At 37.9% G+C, this 20,075-nt stretch overlaps 1 protein-coding gene across 1 annotated transcript; it reads left to right on the top strand.

Annotated features, from left to right (window-relative positions):
* The first annotated feature begins 4,602 nt into the window (after positions 1-4,602).
* Positions 4,603-13,619, top strand: sparc (secreted protein, acidic, cysteine-rich (osteonectin)). Its single transcript, XM_053630989.1, has 10 exons — positions 4,603-4,710; positions 9,566-9,635; positions 10,172-10,198; positions 10,521-10,608; positions 11,023-11,144; positions 11,400-11,520; positions 12,097-12,230; positions 12,920-13,068; positions 13,208-13,356; positions 13,446-13,619. The coding sequence occupies exons 2-10, from the start codon at positions 9,579-9,581 to the stop codon at positions 13,472-13,474; spliced, it is 876 nt and encodes a 291-aa protein (XP_053486964.1). The 5' UTR covers positions 4,603-4,710; positions 9,566-9,578; the 3' UTR covers positions 13,475-13,619.
* Positions 13,620-20,075: the final 6,456 nt, after the last annotated feature.

Here is a 20,075-nt window from a genome sequence, read left to right on the forward strand (position 1 = left end):
AAATTATAATCATGAAAACATTATAATTTGCTCAATTGGAAAACATTTATTCCAGCCATAACATTTAATCCAGTCATATCCTCTTGCTGATCTGGAAGAATGATATATTGGAATATATTGAAAAGCTAAAATTTTCCAATACATTTATTTTAATTTTAAATTGGCATTAAAGAAAAATAATTAGAGAAACAGAAAGCCTCCCAAGGCTATAAATCATTTAGTCATCTAAACTAAAATATCATCTAAAATATAAATTTTCATAACCCAGTTTATTCCAAACCAAAATTGTGAAATATTATCTCATATCCACCATATGTAAAAGCTACTGAAGATATCAAAATTGCAGTGTTTTCATTATACCAGCAAACAATAAATATGTCTTGCTGTTTTCAGACATCCTCTGAACTTTAACTTCGTGCTAAAATAGCTAAAACAGAAAAAAAAGAATGTGCAAGCCATGTCTGCTGTACACGTCACCTCTTCTGCAACAGTGAAGTTCTTGCGTTTACAGTCATCACACCACTCATCCACCCTTCTTTTTCAACAAAGTGCTGCCCTGCTGCTATTACACCCACTTAACAGCTGCAGGAGAAAGCTACCGACAACGCAAACCCACCACGCTTGCTATTCTGCTCATATCCTCCATCTGGCTCCTAGTCATTATTCTCTGCTTTGATGGATTCTCCAGATGTTTTCATTTCGCTGCTGTCAATCCTCATAGGAAAGTACGCAGGGGAAGGAAAGGATGAGCAGCCACTGTGTTTCTCATAGTCTGCTCAAGATTCTTTCTCCATTAACAGCCGACAGACGTCCTGCAAGAAAAACGTTGTCCCACCCTTTGTTTTTTATTGTTATACTGTTGCTATAGTTTATGTGGAGTGTTGTCATTTTGTAAACATGAAGAACATGAGATGATATTTAATATGCCAATCTCAATCATCTCCTAAATGGCAGCTAAAATTTCCTATAATGTGGCCATTTCAGAATAAAAGACTTTGAGACATTGATAAAATTAATCCTGAAATAGACTTTTTTGGGCTGCTTTTGAGGAGATGTAATGGAGACTCATTTTATAAAAATGAAGAATGTCATACGATGTCAAATGAAGACTCAAGACCCAGCCCTTCACTAAACACTATCTATGTGGCTTATAAAATAAAACATATTACTTACTAACTCTTATGTAACAGGGTTTTAGCCTTATGGAATTTTTATGCTGTGTTTGACTAAAACTCTTGAATCTGAATTTTTGATCTGGGACTAGGGAAAAACAAAGAAAACATCTGCTTAACTTGGAATTCCTACTCAGAAAAGTCTTGAAGGTCTTCTCATCCCCAAGTTAAGCATGTGATGTCAAATCAACATGGCTGCTCACAGCATCAACCATAAAAAAGTAGCACTTCTTTATTTTTAAGTGATTTAAGCTGTATGTAAGGGATAGTCCATGGCTAGGCGCGCATTACAATCATATAACGCACACCTAGCTGTGGATTATCCCGCTTAAAGCATAGTCACTAGCCAGCATTGACAAGTTAAAGCTGTCAATGATGTGTGCAGTGCAAAATTTGATAGGATAAAAATAACAGTTAATTTTCGTTAGTTATTTTACATACGGGTCATTAGATCTAGAATTGTGCCTGCTCTAAATCATACCCACAGATAAAGTAGTGTGATAAGATTACATTTATTTGAATGAATATTATGAATATTATTATAATAAATAGTTATTAGAGAGAGAGCGAGAGAGAGGTGTGCATGTGTGAATGACCTACATCTATGCCTCATCTCTACTAATGATGAAGCTATGAGTTTAACTACTGTATACAACCGTAACTGTATGTTACTATATTTACAGTTTACAGGCAGCACATTAATTTAGAGCAGTGATTAAACTGACTGGAATTACCTGTGCAGTGTACTGTTTGAACGCACACCTTCCAGCCAATCAATATCGAGTATTCAGACAGACCGTGGTATAAATACAAATAGATCAATCAACACACCGAAATATTAGCTTGTTAAATCTATCTAATTGAAAACACTGAACACTGAATATACAGTTTAGTGTTTGAGGAGGAAAGGATACAGTACATCACTCATTTTGTTGCTAACAAAAGACGAACATGGAGACTTCCAAATTAAGTCGGACACAGCATTAGATTATGACTTATTTGTACTAATGTTTAAGATAGAGAATTCTCTCTGCCACTCTGTATGAGAGTGTCTGTTAAATGCTGCAAATGTAAATGATATTTGTGTTACAGGAATGTTTCATATCCCTGAGGAACTTCATGTTATATTGTATTACCCTACTAGACTCTCAATGGAGATTTCTCTCTGAGGCCAAAGTTTACAATTATGTGTTTTTCATGTGATGATGATGAAGCTATATGGTTATTTACCAAACAGAGCCACAGTAAGGCTGGTTTATCTACATTATAAGCACAGGTGCTATGGTTTATTCTGCTCCCATGCTCATATTATAGTTTATTTACTATGGCAGGATTTCAGTATGCCCAGAGTTTACACAGAGGCAAAAACAGGAACCAGAATGAATAGAAGCCTTGTTCAGCTGAGGTTGTGATCCTTTTAAGAGTCTGGGTAGGAAACGATGGTCGATGTTGTATCATTTGCTGCATGAATCAGAATCTAACTATGTTCACACAAGCCACTAGAGAGGTATTTCCCATAAACTGGCTCTGAAGGGGCTACATTTAAATCAAGCCCCCACAGCAGTGATGCAACAAGCTGATTCCACTATAACTTAAAGTAGCATTATCAAATTTTGAGTGCATCCAAAATCGCTAAGGTGATCGCTAAGGTGTCCCATAATTTATAACCTCACACAGCTTAGGTCCTTGTGCCTGCAATTTGCAGATGGCAGCAGGTATAATTAGGCTTAATTGTAATTAGATGGGGTCCCAGGGGTGGTGGGTGGGGAGTATGGGTATAGGATGGTTGGGTTTCCCTGAGCCTATGGTCATGTGAAGACATGTTAGGCTATTGTAGACAATGCCACGTCTGCAGCTTTGGAGAAGTGAGTAATTACATCTTCTCTATGGTTTGATCTGCTTTGACGCTCTGTGTCTGCTGCAGCCAGAATGGAAAATGCCACGTTGCATAGCTGCTACTTTTTCCCAGCCTTTTTCACATCCAGATGTTTTTCTACATACTCCTCAACAGACGCTGAGAGGACAGGCATTAGCAATCCAGAGCAGAGTGTCTCTGACTGCAGTCTCTGAGGCAAAGGGTGCCAAAAGCTGAATGGAACAACATATAGGATTACTTTAGCCTGATAAATTCTTAGTAACCCACAGTACACATATCCAACCTCTGTCCACCCCCCCAAATTCCCCCACTCATTCTCTCTCTCTCTCTCTCTCTCTCTCTCTCTCTCTCTCTCTCTCTCTCACACACACACACACACACACACACAGAAGGGAGAGAGGGAGGGAGGGAGACAGACAGAAAGACAGAAGACAGAGACAATATGAAAGTTTACTCTAGAAATACTAGATATAATTACTTCAAGTATGTTCACAAAGAGTAGTATTAAGATATATGTGCAAGTTTATATGAAGTATAATGACCATTAATGACTCTAGACTCATATACGAGGACCACTAATTACTTTTGTTGAAAATTTACTAAACATATGTGTTTTTCTCTTAAATATCACACCCACTGCCTTTTTATTTATTTATTTATTTTTAATTGTGCTATTTTCCCTTCCTGAGCAATTGGGTGAGAAGAGTCCTTGTATGCCATGTTTTCATTTTTGAGAAATCAATATAACATCCCTACAGAATTAACACTGATGATCACAGTGCAAAAAACAATATCTTGGCAAGTGAAATATTTCAAATATATTAATATAGGCAAATTCAACGAAAATTTCTCTTTACTAGAATGTTTAAAAATAATAATAAATAAACAATATAAGATTATTAAGACCAGCTTAATAAAGTAAAGATAGACTAGCTTGAATGGTCTATTCTATTGCTATTCTATTGGCAGATAAATAGCTTATTTTAAGCATTTAGTTCTAGAAGGAAGCAATTTTAAACTTGAAATTAGTAAATATGTCTAGAAATAGGCTTAATTGTCCTACATTTTTTATATCATAGTCTCATAATGTGAAATACTGCATTAGATAACTTTTCCTTTATTCAATTATTAAATATCTTCCCTTGCTAAGATTTTTTTTCATCCTGTAAAAACAATACACAAAACACAACATAAAGTGACACTACAACATCATGATTTTAGGCAAATTGTAAGTTAATTACAATAAAGATATGGCATTTCAGGAGCAATGTCTCAGTCAAACAACAAATCTGGTCGGTTCAAGTCTGAAATAAAACATTTGCAATTTTGCAAGCTGTACTTTTGATGCATTCTCCCAAAGTAATTTAGTTTTTCTTTAAAAAAATTAAATATTTGCAAACATTTAAAAGCAAACCTAAAGCATTAGAGTAAAAAATCCACTCCTGTACCCATTTAAACATGCACAGCAGGCCTGATTTATATGGCCTGAATTGGAGCTTCAGCTGACTACATAGAGTTAAACAGTGGGACGTCCCACTCCATGGTTTGACTGGGCCTGCCCACTGCAAATGTCTTCTGTGTCAACTTGTGTTGCTGTTAGATAGTTCCAGACCCCTGCTCTAGCTGACTTCTCCATTGGCTTGCCTGCTTGCTGAAGCGAAGGTAAGACCACTCCATCATTTCCTGACTCCTAAGTTCTTATGCTGGCTGTGAGGTTTTGTTTCTTTTTTTAACTTGCAAAAGAGAAATACATGTCTTCTAATATCATCACTGCTTTGATGCTTTGTTTAATGCTTTTATATGCAACTTAAATATATCAGATAAACTATTTTGATATTGTCATAGATTTCTTGAGAACAGCTTCAAGGTTCCAGTGTTATGTTATATGTCTGTGAGCTTCTTGTGTCTATTTTGCTTCCAAATGTTACAATCTCTCAATTTTTAAAGGAACCATTTGAGGACACTTTAATAAAATGTTTGCCAGAAATGAGAACATCTCTATCTATTGTTGACACTCAACTAAGGAGCTATGTTAAAGTATTGTGTGCCACATAGGCAATGGGAGGGGTGACCATGTATTTGGGGGAAAGTGGGAGGGGAAAAGGAGTACAAAGCCTGAGAGAGATAGAAAAAAAGCAGACATAGAGAAAGAAAGCAGGTCCATTTTCACATAGATCCCTCCCCTCCCAGTTACTCCTATGAAAAGGAATGCGAGTTGCCATGGCCATTCACACCAGCTGTTAAAATTGTGAGATGTCAGTTCTCTTGACAAACAACAACACTGTGAGAACAAACTAAATGTCCACAGCTGCTGGATGGCCTGTCTGATAAAAAAAAAAAAAAAACATGGAAGTGGGATAATGAGAAAAAACAAAAAAAGAAACAGTGTTTACACAGCAGCCGGTTTAATCCAGGCAATATTCATTTATTATTTAATGGGGAAACATCAGGCTTACTTTAGACACCTGCACAGATGTTTTTCAAAGTATCATTAGAGAGGGAAAAAAATGTCACCCAATAATAACAATTTTATCTCAGCTTTTCTTTAGGACTGTAAAGAAAGAGAAATGAAAATCTGAAACTGAAATTGTGGTATATTTCAAAGCCACTGGGTAAAAGGCTCATTTCATTTGTCACTTCTTAATAGTGATCTTTTGAAAGCCACGACCAGGCTGCAAATATTAGAAGACCATATATGAAACGTCTTGGTCTAAAGACTCGCCAAATAAAGCGTTTGTGCAGTGAGGGCAGGGCTTTCCACATGCCATCACCTTTTCACTTGGGTTACACTGACATGTGAATGGGAATGTTAAATTCAGCAAGTAACAGCTTGGCTTGATGTCTGCTCTGAGTTAAATGGAAGTCTGGATGAAGGCAAAGACGGCTTCTGGTTTATAATCCCCAAAGGGGGATTGACCTGTAGAGCAAACCAATCCCATGGCATGGAGCCAGAATGCAAAATGGATGTGTCTTGTAATCTATTAGTGGGACATATATGAAATTAATAAACAATCAGGTCAAGGACCAGCACCAACTGGCTATATTTCTGACTTCATCATAATCACCTCATCACCATCGCCTTTAAGCCTTGTTGAGATAAGAGACTGCTTTTAGCATGAATTCCACTTTTAGAGAAAACCATGGGAGCCCAAATTTCCTCAATGGAAAAATTTCCCATTTCAACAGATTCCACAGCTGTTCTTTTTGGCATAAGAAAATTTGACCTAGAGAGTAAATCACTTAGAGTTTTAATGTCCCAGCAGCACTGGGGGAAGGGCGAAAGGGCTCCAAAAGGTCAGCTGACTAGAAACTCAGGTTACATGGATTCCATTGCTCTTCTCTGACTCTCTTTTGTCCATGTCTGAGCTCCCTGGGATCAGTATGCTTAATTTCTATCAACCCATTTAACAGAGGGTGGGACAAAGACTACTTCCTTCTCTTGACTTTCGATTGCAGTAAAATGAAGGCTACCTGAAGGATATTCTTAAAATGCAGGGAAAAGAGGAGAGATAAGTATCCATTGATTACCTTCAAGCTACAAATAATCAGAGTCAAACCAAAACAAGTTTGGTGTTTTGAATAGAGCGCCTGCCGTGCTGTCTGTGGTCGTCCTTTGTACCTCTTTCAAAAACCTTACTGGCTTTTGTCAGGTTAGATCGTATTTGTATCTGACCAGCTGACTTGCTGGCAAGTGTTCTGTTTTGTATACTCAGTGGAGATATCAATGCTCAGCAATGAACATCATCCAGACGAAGCACAGTAATTACCTGGAAATGGACAGGTGGCTTGCTCAGTGGTTTCCTGTTCCAAATACTGAACTCTTGTGCCACCCTTTGTGCCCACAGATGCAGGACTAGGCAGAAATTATGGTGTTTTAACACTTGTTGAGAAGGGTAAATATTAGCGTGGATGTTTTGAGGCCATGAATGATACAGAATAGGCTTAAATATTCTTTCCTAATTATTTTGGACTCTATAATTTAGAATAAACTTGTTTGTTTCACATTTGAAGAAACAAGCTTCTTTGGGCAAATTGCATGGACAGTGGGAAAGAGTGACTCTCTTTATTTGTGGATTTGTACAGTGTGTCAACGCTACTGTTTTTCCAGACCACCTGTTTAAGTCACTCTAGAAAAGCAGAAGGAATTTCCTAATTCTGGCACTTTGAGGGGAGAAAGTGTCTTTGAAGAAGCAGAGCACTGTGCCTCTGTTTTCGTCTCACAGCTTGCTTACCTAACTAACCTCTAAATCAAATAGTGAATGCAAAAAAGGCATCCTTTATGCTGCTGCCACCCCTTAATTTCAAGCTTGTTTGAGTATGAGCACTACTTTCCAAATAAAACAGCTTGTTTTGCTCTTACGTAAGTAGGTCCATCGAACTAACAGCGACATGCCTCATCTGTGAAAATAAACATGCAAATTTATGTACAAATGTCTCTCGAAGGGAAAGGAATGATCCTTCCAAGCTAAACACTACAGATGATGTGAAGTATTTAACTTTTTTTTATAGGGCAGTGTATTCCTAGGGAAATTGTGCTATTTTCCCCTTCCTGAGCAACTGGGTGAGAAGAGTCCTTGTATGCCATGTTTGGAGTCATCAGCCTTTGCAGGGCAAACTCTGTGTTTTTCCACGACAAAATCCATTAGAGATGGCTGGCTGACATCAGTTCCTGAGCAGAAGCTCACTTTTACCCTCTCCAATAAAAAACAGATGGGGGAAGAGGCCTCGATTGGGATTGTTTTGAGTTTGGCTGGCCTGAGTGCCATTTGGCACAAGTCTTTTTCCCCAGCAGCTGCTTGGAGAAACGTGAGATCATGCCACATCGACACAAGAGCAAACATCTGCATCTACAGGACTTGTCAAGGCACATTTGGAGTGTTGAATCTTAAAGTGCTCATCAGATTAAATACTAATAATGGGCTACTCCCTGAACATTGCACACTACTGAGTCATGTGAACGCTTACTCTGAATTTTTTCAGAAGATATTGAAATGCCAATGGACACTCAATGGCTGTATAATATTTAAAGATATAACATAACAAAGCACACAAAGTGTGATTCACATCTTTAATTTCATCCCACCACGCGCATTTCCCTAAAGAATGTGAACTCTTTGTTCATGGAACAAGGATTCCTCTGTCTGTGGCAAAGCACCAGAAAAGATCCTCCCCAAGTTAATCAAGAAGCTTGTAAATCCCATGAAGAATGTTACAGTTCTGCCAATCATATATGTGTACATAAAGTGATATAATCCCTCTCCATATTCAGTCAATATAGCATGTAATTTTAATGCATTTCCCAAGCATATAATCGTCAATACCCTTCTACTGTGTAGCCTATTCATATTCAAAATGAGTTTGAAGAATACATGCTTCCTGTGGTCCCAATGAGAAGCCACCACACAAAGCACAGATCCCTCTTAAACACTTGCAACGTCTCAGTTTCTATTTGAAAGTGAATGTCTGCCATGTCATAGTCCCATGAAAAAGCTTCTCAACTGTGAAGCTTTCATCTATGCTGACTTTTAGAACATGTAACCATGATCATCTGATGCATTAGCACAGCACAGCAGATGTATTTCCTTTTTTGAACATAAACAAAGTCTCCCTTTATTTATTCACTTATTTTTACTCCCATTTTCTCCCAGTTTGGTCATTTGCCAGTTCCTGCTCACTACCTGCCTCGGCACTATCATACGCCTACCAACCAGGGATGAGGGCTAGCATATTCCTCCTCCTTCTCCACCACTACCACTGCTTTTGAAACTGCTGCTCATTTTCAGAGAGCAGCTGAACATGTTCAGAGGAAAGTGCTAACTGCACTCCTCCACATACTTAACCTCACAGACACCCATGATTATGGTCTCTTGTACTCACAGACATGGATGGCTGTGGCATCTTTTGGATTCAAATTGATCTCCTGAACTCACAATCTACCTTTTATATGAGGGACATGTCTGTATAGTGCTTTTAAATAGACATTGTCACAAAGCAGCTTTACAGAAATCCAGATATAGATTTAGATCCTATCGAGAAAATCAAACCTCATTTTTCATTTGCATCTGGTGGGGGTGTGCTTGTGTGTGTGTGTATTCATAAAGAGAGCACATCTCTTTTAGGGATCTCCCTGAAAATGAAGCAAACAGAACACAGGAACTCAGTGTTAAACACCTCCTGGCTATGGACTCCCAGATGTGAGAGTTAAGCAAGCTGACTCATTTGTGTATAATTGCCTCTCAGAGAGAATAAATGGCCGATCTGGTTGGTGAAATCACTTCTAATCTGTCCACTGAAGGCAGCTATAAGGATTATATAAGAATATGCATGTGAACAGGAGTAATATATCTCACAGCACAGACCTGGGCACGTTCACGCCTGATTGTGAACGTGTCAAGGTTGAAATGCACAAACATCATGTAAAATACATGGAGCATGTTCCTGTAGCCAGATCCTTGATATGAATGTATGCACTAGAGTACTGTGATATACTTGGGTCTTTTGGTTTGTTTTACTGCAGCCTGAATCCCAACATGAGGGTGTGGATCGTCTTCCTTTTGTGCCTTGCTGGAAAGGCCCTGGCTGCCCCAGTAAGTTCACTACCTTTACTGTGTGTGTGTGTGTGTATGTGTGTGTACAGCATGTTTATTTTATATATCTGTGGGAACAAGTGTCCCCACAAGGATAGGAATATCTGACAGTTTTGACATTGTGGGGACATTTGGCTGGTTCTCATGAGAAAAGCTTTTTACAAAAGCTTAAATGGTAAAACAAACAAACAAATACATACATAAAGAAATAAGCCAAAATGTCTTCATTTGTTTACTGAGGTTAAAGTTAGGGTTAGCTTTAGGTGTAGCATAGCAAAAAAAATAGCTGCATAACTGTGTCATTGGAAGGTCCTTACAAGAATACTAAGACAAACATGTGTGTTATGCACTTGGAGGTCGTAGTATTCTCACTAATAAAAAGTGAAGGTGATGATTCACTAGTTTTATGAGGAGTTTTATTTGCTTAAGTTAATTAAATTAAGCCCAAGTTTCTGAGGTCAGCTGTAAGGACTCAAACAAAAGTGAGCATCTAATCACACCATTTTTTTTTTTTACTGTGTACATTTATTTTGCAGGCCGAAGAGGAGCCAGTCATTGATGAGGTAAGTGCCATTGATCTGGATATAAAACAGAGCAATCAGGTTGAGATCTTGCAGCTCAGTTTCTCTCCAATAGTTTGTTGGGTTTTAGAGAATGAGCACATCCTCTATATGGGATCAGTCATTTTGTGTATAAGGACATCATCCAATCCTGACCCCCCTCAAACCTCCTTGCCTTTCCGGTTCACACCTATTATTTTCTTTCAGTCTTCATTCAGATAAAACAGTGTGCAGATTATAATAGTGACTGAATGTTTCTGAAAAATATCAAGTCACCATCAATTATACACACTGTTCCAACACTGCTCTTTATCTCATAACCCAGCAGGTAGAAGTAGGATCCAACCCAGTTCAAGTGGAGACCGGAGAGTTTGATGAAGCCATTGAGGTTGTGGAGGATGTTGCTGCAGAGAGTAAGTAAGCTGAAAAATCCTAAAAAACCTCAGGAGCTGGAGTTATTAGTACAGATGCATGTAAGAACACAGGCTCTCCAGTGAATCTTACTTTGTTACGATATTCTGAATTCTTTACTTTATAAAAATCTGTGTTTATTTCTCTGTGCCATTTGTGTGATGATAGCATGAGGAAATTATATAGCAGCAAGTTCATGAAAGCTCTGGTAATGATAGGCTTCACTTAAGCCTAAACTAGACTAGCTATAATTATGGAGTGCATTGGACTGTGAGTCTGGAAAATCAGCCACATGGCATGTCTCACAGTTGTGTCATAGAAATGTCTTAACCAAAAAAACTGTATTTTAGAACATTTACTCAAGACGGAAATGGGCACCAAAAAAAAAAACTTTTTTTTTGCGCTTCCTCTCCCAGACCCCTGCCTCAACTATCACTGCAAGAAGGGCAAGGTGTGTGAGCTTGATGACAACAACGAGCCCCTGTGTGTGTGCCAGGATCCCCTGACGTGCCCTGCCCCAGTAGGAGAGTTTGAGCATGTGAGTTTTTACTGAAGTGATCCTGAGACACATTTCTTTTCTTTCTAACTTTAAAAGGCTATAAACGGGATTTAGCAATGATGCCTAGCACTACAGAGACAATATTTTTCTGAGAGAAAAATTTAATTCAACAAGTTCCATTCAATAAATCACAAAGGAAACAGCCAGACCTCTTCCAGACATGCCCAAAATTTTTTGAGGAGTATCAATCCTGTCATGCTCTCCTATTTACTTTCACGTCCTTGTATCTAACAGGTCTGTGGCACCGACAACAAGACCTATGACTCCTCCTGCCACTTCTTTGCAACCAAATGTGCTCTGGAGGGCACCAAGAAGGGCCACAAGCTGCACCTGGACTACATTGGACCCTGCAAATGTAAGTGCACATCATTGCAGATTTCAGAAAAATGCCATCATGCCAAAATGTGGGCCTTTTCCTCCAGAGAATGTTTAACATTTAAGCCAGTCACAGCATCATCCATAAACGTTGTGCAAAGCTGAGTGTTTCACTGTGATTGAGCCAGGCTCTAGGCTTCCCTCATAGGGAAAATACAGGTCCTGACAAGTCTGCATTACTCCATCCCACAAAGCAAGGAGAATTCGTTTCTAAACATGTGCAAGAGAGAGTGTGTGTGTGCAGAATCACCTGACTGTCTGGCCTGAAGGGTCCAGATGGAGCTACTCCTCTGGTAAAGCCATGCAACAAAGTGGAGCTGCATAGTCACAGATAAACTGAGGAAAATTTGTTTTGACATGACTTAATATCATTAATGCGACCCAGGGCCCTAAGGTTGTAAATTATACTTTAATTATATATTTAGCACCAGGACCATGGCTGCATAAATGTTTCATAAAGAATTGTTTGGTTTACAGTCTGTCAAGATGTTTATTATACAGTAAGTGCGAAGAAGCATGTTAATTACTTTTTACTGTTTGTCTTCATCTAATCTAGACATCGCTCCATGCCTGGAGAATGAACTGGGTGAGTTCCCCCTGCGTATGAGGGACTGGCTGAAGAACGTGATGGTCACTTTGTATGAGCGTGATGAGGACAACAATCTGCTGAATGAGAAACAGAAGCTGAGGGTTTGTCCAAGTTCTCTCTGCCTCATTAGCCCTTCAGAACCTCATTAGTTCCCATACTATCCCTAATACGTTATTGCATATTTGAATTCCAGTGAGGGTACTATAAATTTCCTCAACATGCACTAATATCAAACATGCCAGCTAACAGAGAACGTTTTTCAATATTCAGTAAGGTATTAAGCAGGCTTAAAGGTGAGAGCACAATGATTTTTCAGAACGAATTTTCTTGCAATGTTTGCAAAGTACATGTTGCAATAAATTCCCATTTCACAACCCAACTAACATTTTTAGTTTAGCAGAATGTTTTCTGAATGTTCTGGTTCTAGGTTTTAAGACTGTTCAACGTGTCAAGTTTCAGCGAACATTTGTCATAATATAAAATGTACATATAACGTTTTTGTAAAAATTGAGTCCTACAATTTTGCTGTAGCATTTTTATTTGTATCAGTCTTAAAGTTTCAATAATGTTTGTTTTTTTGTCTAACCATAAGTAAATATGTCACCAGAACACCCAGGAAAAATGACAGATTAAACCTAAAATTGTTAGCTGGAATGCATTAGGATTATTTTGAAAAATAAAATGCATAGTAATAAAGGATGCAAAGTACTTTTTATACAAACGTTGCATTATAACTGTTGACCACAGTTGAAATGCTCTAGGTTTTAAGAAAGGTGTGTTTTGTCTCCAGGTAAAGAAGATCTTTGAGAACGAGAAGCGTCTGCAGGCTGGTGACCACTCTCTGGATCTGCTGGTCCTGGACTTTGAGAAGAACTACAACATGTATGTCTTCCCTGTGCACTGGCAGTTCGGCCAGCTCGATCAGCACCCCTCTGATGGGTATGTTCTCACAGGTTTTAGTATCCGTTTGCTATAAGTGTTTGCTTATTTTACAGGTACAATACTCTCAAAATACTCTCCGCTCCCCCTCCAAAAAAAAGACCATCTTCATTACAAATGTGTGAATGATGTGTTTCAGCTTTCTGTCCCACACTGAGCTGGCCCCTCTGCGTGCCCCTCTCATTCCCATGGAGCACTGCACCACCAGCTTCTTCGAGGCATGTGATGCTGATCAGGACAAGTACATCGCTCTAGAGGAGTGGGCCAACTGCTTCGGCATTAAAGAGCGTGAGTTTCAAATATTTTTGGAGATTTCTTCCTTGTAGTTTAAAAAACGATTTATTGACTTTAATCCATTTTTTTGTTTCTGTTTGCAGAGGATGTCGACAAGGACCTTATCGTCTAAAAACTGGCCACCATTGATGCTTTCTAGTTAGCCTGCTATTGGGACGAGGTGCTAACAATTCCCATTAATGGTGCTATTTGCAATTTCCAGTAACCTATGTATACCACTAAGATTAAAAAAAAAAAAAAAAATTAAAAAGGAAAAATGCACAGTCCACATTAACAATCACAGTAAGTGATAATAGCTTCCCATTAAAAAAAAATTCTTGTTGGCATTATTTTTTCCAAAATGTGCAAATGGTAAAGCTAACTGAATGAATAGAGTGGACATTTAAAATGTCTGAACATCAGAATGGCAAGATAAACGATGGACTTTGAACGTCGGAAGCCTTGTTTGGATGTTTATGCACAAAGAGTTAAATATGTTTTCAAAGAATCAGGGCTTGATTTTAATGTCAGTTTTAAAGATATTGAGGAGAACTTGTAAAAAGGAAAAAAAAATAAAGTTTCCAAATAAATGTCCTTTCTGCTTGCTTTATAAACCTTTTAGTTTTGTTTATTGCACTCTTTGCTGGGGGATACACTGTCTTTGGTTCTTTGTTAGATTTGAGCTCTGAGTAGAAAAACAGTTGATGTGTATTTTCCTGTTGATTCTTGTCAGGGCGAAATGTTGAGCGTTTTAAAAATTTGGACAAGAAAAGAAAATATTAATTGGACTCAAAGAGGAAAGTATCTCGCAGGATGAGAAATTTCTCCCTCGATCATGTTCACGTGCATTTGCAGTATTTGCCACAATGTGAGCTCTTTGAACTTCTTTACACGAATAAAGCTAATGAAGTGTCCAAACCCAAACATTGCATGCATTCTCTCAATGTTTCATCTTTCTGCTCTGGATATCTGCACTGTCTCCCTTTTGCTTCAGCGATGAGATTTCCCATATCTTTGTTTGTATCCAACACAGCTTGCAAAACACTATGAACAAGCTGAGTGTTATATAATGACCCTTTTTTTCTTGCTTATTTTTTGGGACTTGGATCAAGTAACTGTATAATTATATGTTAATAGTTCTTATGAACCCTTTCATGCATAAATTATTTTAAAACATATCCAGACTCTTTCCATCTTAAACTTATATTTTAACTTATTCACTTTTCTTGACTGTCCATGTTTTGGAATACCATGTATAAAAAGGATTCAACCTTTTACATGAAATTTGTTCATAAACAAAAACTCTTAACATTCAGGTCTAAAATATATAATGTTGATTACCAAAATTATAGAATATATCGTTCTGTAAATACAATATAGTAATATTACGGTCAAGTACAAAATCTACATAGTTTAGGACTGTTATATGATGCAGCTGATTTCTGAAGTTCAAACAGCAACAACAGAACTTCCATTAAAAAACACATAATTAAAAAAATAAAAAGCTAAGGTGTTCCTTGGAGACTGGAACATTTTTTTCATTTTACTTAACTTGAATTTTTGTATAGAATGCTTTTAAAGACAAACCAGCACTGAGAACAGCAAACAATCGAGACAGCAGCAGAAATCAGGATCATAATATTTACATAAATTTGTACATAAATATTTACATAAATAAGATTTTTACATAAAACAGTTATGTTAAAGTCTCAACTGATTTGGAGGTGATTTACATCTTATATTTTAATTTTAAACTAGCTGACTGGCCATAAGTGTGGACATTATGCTTGAAAGGGTTAAAGCACAGTATTCAAGGGGACAGCATAACTGTGAGAGCTACATAAAACTAGACTACTGTATATAAACAAGGGCAATCCAAAATGATATTAGTTAGAACTTTGGGAACTTGCATTTTAAAAATCTAGCAACGATTAACACATGTGCAATTTCCCTTTTGACCAAGGGTGGAGTAAGCATCTGTGTTATGTTTCTCTTGGGCAAAGAGGGTATTTCTGTATCCTATACTTAAGAGAATATTTTTAAAAAGGAACTTCCTGCTTGTTCCACAATTCAAACATTGATGTTTAAGGATATACATATAAAAACAGCCATAACTGCTGTTTAGAGGTATATGTTGGGGTCAGTGTTGTAATAACCAGTCAAAATCTAAATTCTACCTTTTCTACCTAAAGCTAAAAACCAAATGTAGGACCTTGTCTTATTCTGTAAACACATGTCTGTTAGACCATATCCTGGGAAATGTGAGACACATCTCTGTGTTGAGTTACAGTGTAGCAATGCAGGTAAGGCAATGGCCCTGCTCTAGAGAGAACCAATTTCACCCGGTCTCCAGCTTTACCCTTCCAGCCAGACACGCCGGTCAGGAATCTCAAACAATGGCAGAGCTCCAAACACAAAGAATTGGAGACGGAGAGGCCCGGCCCCTTACACAGCAGGGAGGAGAGAGCCTCAGCTTTCCAGTCCTCCTCCTACATGGCAGCAAATGAGCAAAATGCAATTCAGAATAGCTTAAGCCCATGGAAAAAAGTCAGAAAAGTGTATTTGCATGTAAATCTGTACAAGAGGAATGTACTATCAAAGAACATTGCTAAAAAGCATTTTTATTTAGTTAGTGTAGACGTGGGCCTAAAAGATTGTTAGTGCAAATACAAATTGAATCGTGCCCTGTTAAACATGAAAACGTTTGCTTCTATTCTTTTCAGATACATACTTAGTCAAAAATTAATCATTACCCATTGACTGAATGGCTGACCTTATATAAGTAGATTATGTTGAGACTTTTTCCCTGCTGACTGGGAAGTGTCGCCCCCAAGTGGAAGAACAGCTTCCATTACGATTTTGTGTTTATTTGAATAGCACACTCATACATTTCTGCACGTACTAGTGTACTACTCTGTGTACATGCGTTCCACAGGACACACATAAACAAACACACATAACACAAAAAATGGTACACAAAACAAATTAGACAAGTGAGCTATTTAAACATGCAAATACTATTGTGTAATGCAGCTAATACGGTAAAACTTTGAATGTTGACATGATTCATTCATCTTCAGTGACCACTTCCTGGTCAGGGTCACTGTGGCTCCAGGGCCTAATCCCTGGGAACAGCATGAGGAGGGAATACACCATGTATGGGATGCCAGTCCATCACAGTGCACCATCCACACATGCTCATACACTCATTCAAACAGTACCTAGGGATAAGTTAGAGTAGTAAATACCCCCACTGGTATGTTTTTCGGGCAGTGGGAAGGAAACGGGGAACTCGCATAGACACAGAAATTCTGCAAATACATTAACTCAAGCTCAGGATAGAACCAGGGACCCTGGAATTGTGAGACAGAAACACTATAAGAGTGATACAGTGATAATTCACACTAAAAAAGTGAATATTTTAATGGACTCTATAAATACAGTAATTTTTTGCAGAGATACAGTATATTTCCATATATTTACCAAAAAAATGCAGATTGTTGGAAAAGGCACTCAGTGTTCAGAAGTATAAATAATCGCTTTCGCCATAGTGTACTGTACATACTGTATTTGGAGGACATTCAGTTACGAAATTTGCATCAGTCAGATTCAATCAGTTTCTAACAAAAGTCACAGCATATTTGACTACACAAACAAGGGGGTGAATGATGTATTTCTTTGTAAAGTTCCACATTTCATGTGCAATCACCTATCTGTATATATACACATGCATGCACTGTGATTTGCACCAAAATATATGTGGGGAAAACAACCAAAAAAACTAAGCTCCTGACTCTCCAGAATTCTCCCTTAAATCTGAAATGTTGCAACAAAAAAGACCTACTGTCAATATTCCAGTAAATGTTAAGCTTAAACACTATTTTTTCAGTGATAATGTGGTTTTCAAAAGCTTTAGTGTCTCATTAATAGTCACATACTGCTTTTATCACAAGTGAAACAACTCCATAGCTCTGTTTATGACACTGTTCATTTGTAAAAACCCCATCTGAACACAGTAATTCCATATTTGGATAAAATCTATTTACACATACCAGCTGTATACCTGTAACATGTAACATGATAGATCAGGGTTCTTTAAATCTTGTCCTTGAGGTCCACTGTCGTGCAGAGTTTAGCTTCTGATATCTGCTGATACTGATATCCTGTTTGTTGCTCGCCTGACCCTCTGCTTGCTTTTGACTCAGAACTTGCCTTTTGTTTAGGAACTGTCTGCTGATTCTCTATTAAAAACTGTTCAATTGTAACTACATCCATCTCAGCCTCTCCATTGTGACTCAAACATAATTACTGTAAAATAACATTAACTTTTATTATTTGTTATGCTTATATTACATATCTCAAAATGCATGAATAAGGTAGGCTTTTCCCCAGATTTCTACTAGCCCTAGCTTTGTAACAAGTGGAATCTCAAGCACAAAATATGTACAGCAGAATGTTATTATAGAGGACTTATTGCTCTGAAAATGTCAGGTGTGTATCTGGTATCCCACCAAAAATATTCAACAGGAAAGTGAGAGGAATTTTAAAAATTGTACTCTCACCTTCGTAAAAAATAAAAAAATAAAAAAATGGACTTAAGTTCTAAGTCTAAGGAACAAGAATGCGCAAAATGATTAAATAATTATATATGTACCTTATAATGTGCTATATATATGTATATATATTACTGTGTGTATATACATATACAGTGGGAGAAATAAGTATTGAACGTGTCAACATTTTTTTCAGTAAACATATTTCCAATGAGGCTATTCACATGAAATTTTCACCAAGCTTTGGTATTAACTCAAGAAATACCACACATGTAAAGAAATCCAAACATTAAAGTCCATAAATAAAGTTATGTGTAATAAAGCAGAATGACACAGGAAAAAAGTATTGAACACGCTAACTGAAATTTATTTAATATTTAGTGGAGAAGCCTTTGTTTGTAATGACAGCTTCAAGATGCTTCCTGTATGAAGAAATTAATAGGCCTCAGGTGTGATTTTGGCTTGTTCTTCTAAACATGTCTTTAAATCTTGTTCAATTGGATTCAAGTCAGGTGATTGACTGGGCCATTCTAATGGCTTGATTTTTTTTTTTCTCTGAAACCAGTTGAGAGTTTCCTTTGCTGTATGCTTTGGATCGTTGTCCTGCTGAAAAGTCCACCCACTTCTCATCTTCATCATCCTGGTGGATGGCAGCAGATTCTTCACAAGAATCTCCCAGTAAAGGGCTCCATTCATCATTCCTTCAATTGTATGAAGTCTGCCAGTACCATGTGATTAAAAACTGCTCCACACCATGATGCTTCCACCTCCACACTTCACTGTTGGTATAGTGTTTTAAGGGTGATGTGCTGTGCCATTTCTTCTCCAAACATGGTGTGTAGTATGACAGCCAAAAAGTTCAATTTTGCTCTTGTCCGACCAGACTACACTCTCCCAGGATTTCATAGGCTTGTCCAAATGAGTTGCAGCAAACTTTAAGTGAGCTTCGACATGCCTTTTCTTTAGTAATAGAGTCTTGCGGGGTGAGCATGAGCAGTGGAGTGCATTGCCAATTGTTTCTCTGTGACGATGGCACCTGCTGCCTCCAAGTGTTTCTGGAGCTCTTTCCGAGTGGTCCTTGGCGCTTGGACTACTCTTCTGACTATTCTTCTGACTCCCTGTTCAGAAATCTTGCAAGGAGTTCCTGTGCGTGGCCGGTTGATGACCGCGTGATGTTGCTTCCACTTGCGGACAATATGTTTCGCAACAATAAGTGTGCACACGTGTTGGGAGGGCTCTTTGCTTTTACCCATCATGAGATGTTTCTTGTGTGACACCTTGGTAATGAAAAGCCTTTTTATAGACTATCAGTTTACTAACCCAGCTGATATTAATTTGCACAGATAGGAGGTATAATTACTTACCTTACCTTGGAGAACTGATTTTTCTTAGCGTGTTCAATACATCTTTCCTGTGTCATTCCACTTTATTACACATAACTTTATTTATGGTCTTTAATGTTGTGTATTCTTTATATTTCCAGATTTCTTGAGTTAATACTGATGTCTGGTGAACATTTCATGTGAATAGCCTTATTGGACATATATATTACTGAAAAAAATGTTGGCGCATTCAATACTGTATGCATGTATGTATTTTTTTCAGTATGTATTTTCCCTATATAGTTACTAATTCCCCAAATCTATGAAACTGCATTCATAATGGGGTTCAGTTGGACTAGACACAACCAGGCCTGATTACTGCAAACCCTGTTCAATCAAATCAATACTTAAATAGGACTTTTTCAACAGCATGAAGTTGGTTAAAAGGTCTTACCCAGTAACACACTCAGCCAAAATTGAAAGAAATTCCAGAAATTATGAGGAAGAAGCTGATTTCAGGTGATACATCAGTCTGGGAAGTGTTACAAAGCTATTTCAAAGGCTCTGGGATGCCAAAGGACCACAGTGAGAACCATTATCTCCATATGGAAAAACTCTGCACAGTAGTGAACCTTCCCAGAAGTGACCGACCTTCCAAAATTCCTCCAAGAGCACAGTGACTACTCATCCAGCAAGTCACAAAAGACCCACAGACAAATGACCTACAGGCCTCTCAAAAATGGCATCCGTGGAAGAGTGGCGAGGTGAAAACCACTGCCAACCCAGAAGAACATTAAGGCTCTTCTGAATTTTGCCAAAACACACCTTGATGATCTTCAAGTCTTTTTGGAGAATGTTC

This window comes from Ictalurus furcatus, chromosome 8 (assembly GCF_023375685.1).
Source record: "Ictalurus furcatus strain D&B chromosome 8, Billie_1.0, whole genome shotgun sequence".
Taxonomy (NCBI): Eukaryota; Metazoa; Chordata; class Actinopteri; order Siluriformes; family Ictaluridae; genus Ictalurus; species Ictalurus furcatus.

Bases quoted from the DNA above. Each gene is read 5' to 3' on its own strand.
- sparc (XM_053630989.1), top strand. From the start codon at position 9,579: ATGAGGGTGTGGATCGTCTTCCTTTTGTGCCTTGCTGGAAAGGCCCTG. The intron at 12,231-12,919 runs GTTTGTCCAAGT...TTTTGTCTCCAG, and splicing joins ATGAGAAACAGAAGCTGAGG to GTAAAGAAGATCTTTGAGAA. The intron at 13,357-13,445 runs GTGAGTTTCAAA...TTCTGTTTGCAG, and splicing joins CTGCTTCGGCATTAAAGAGC to AGGATGTCGACAAGGACCTT.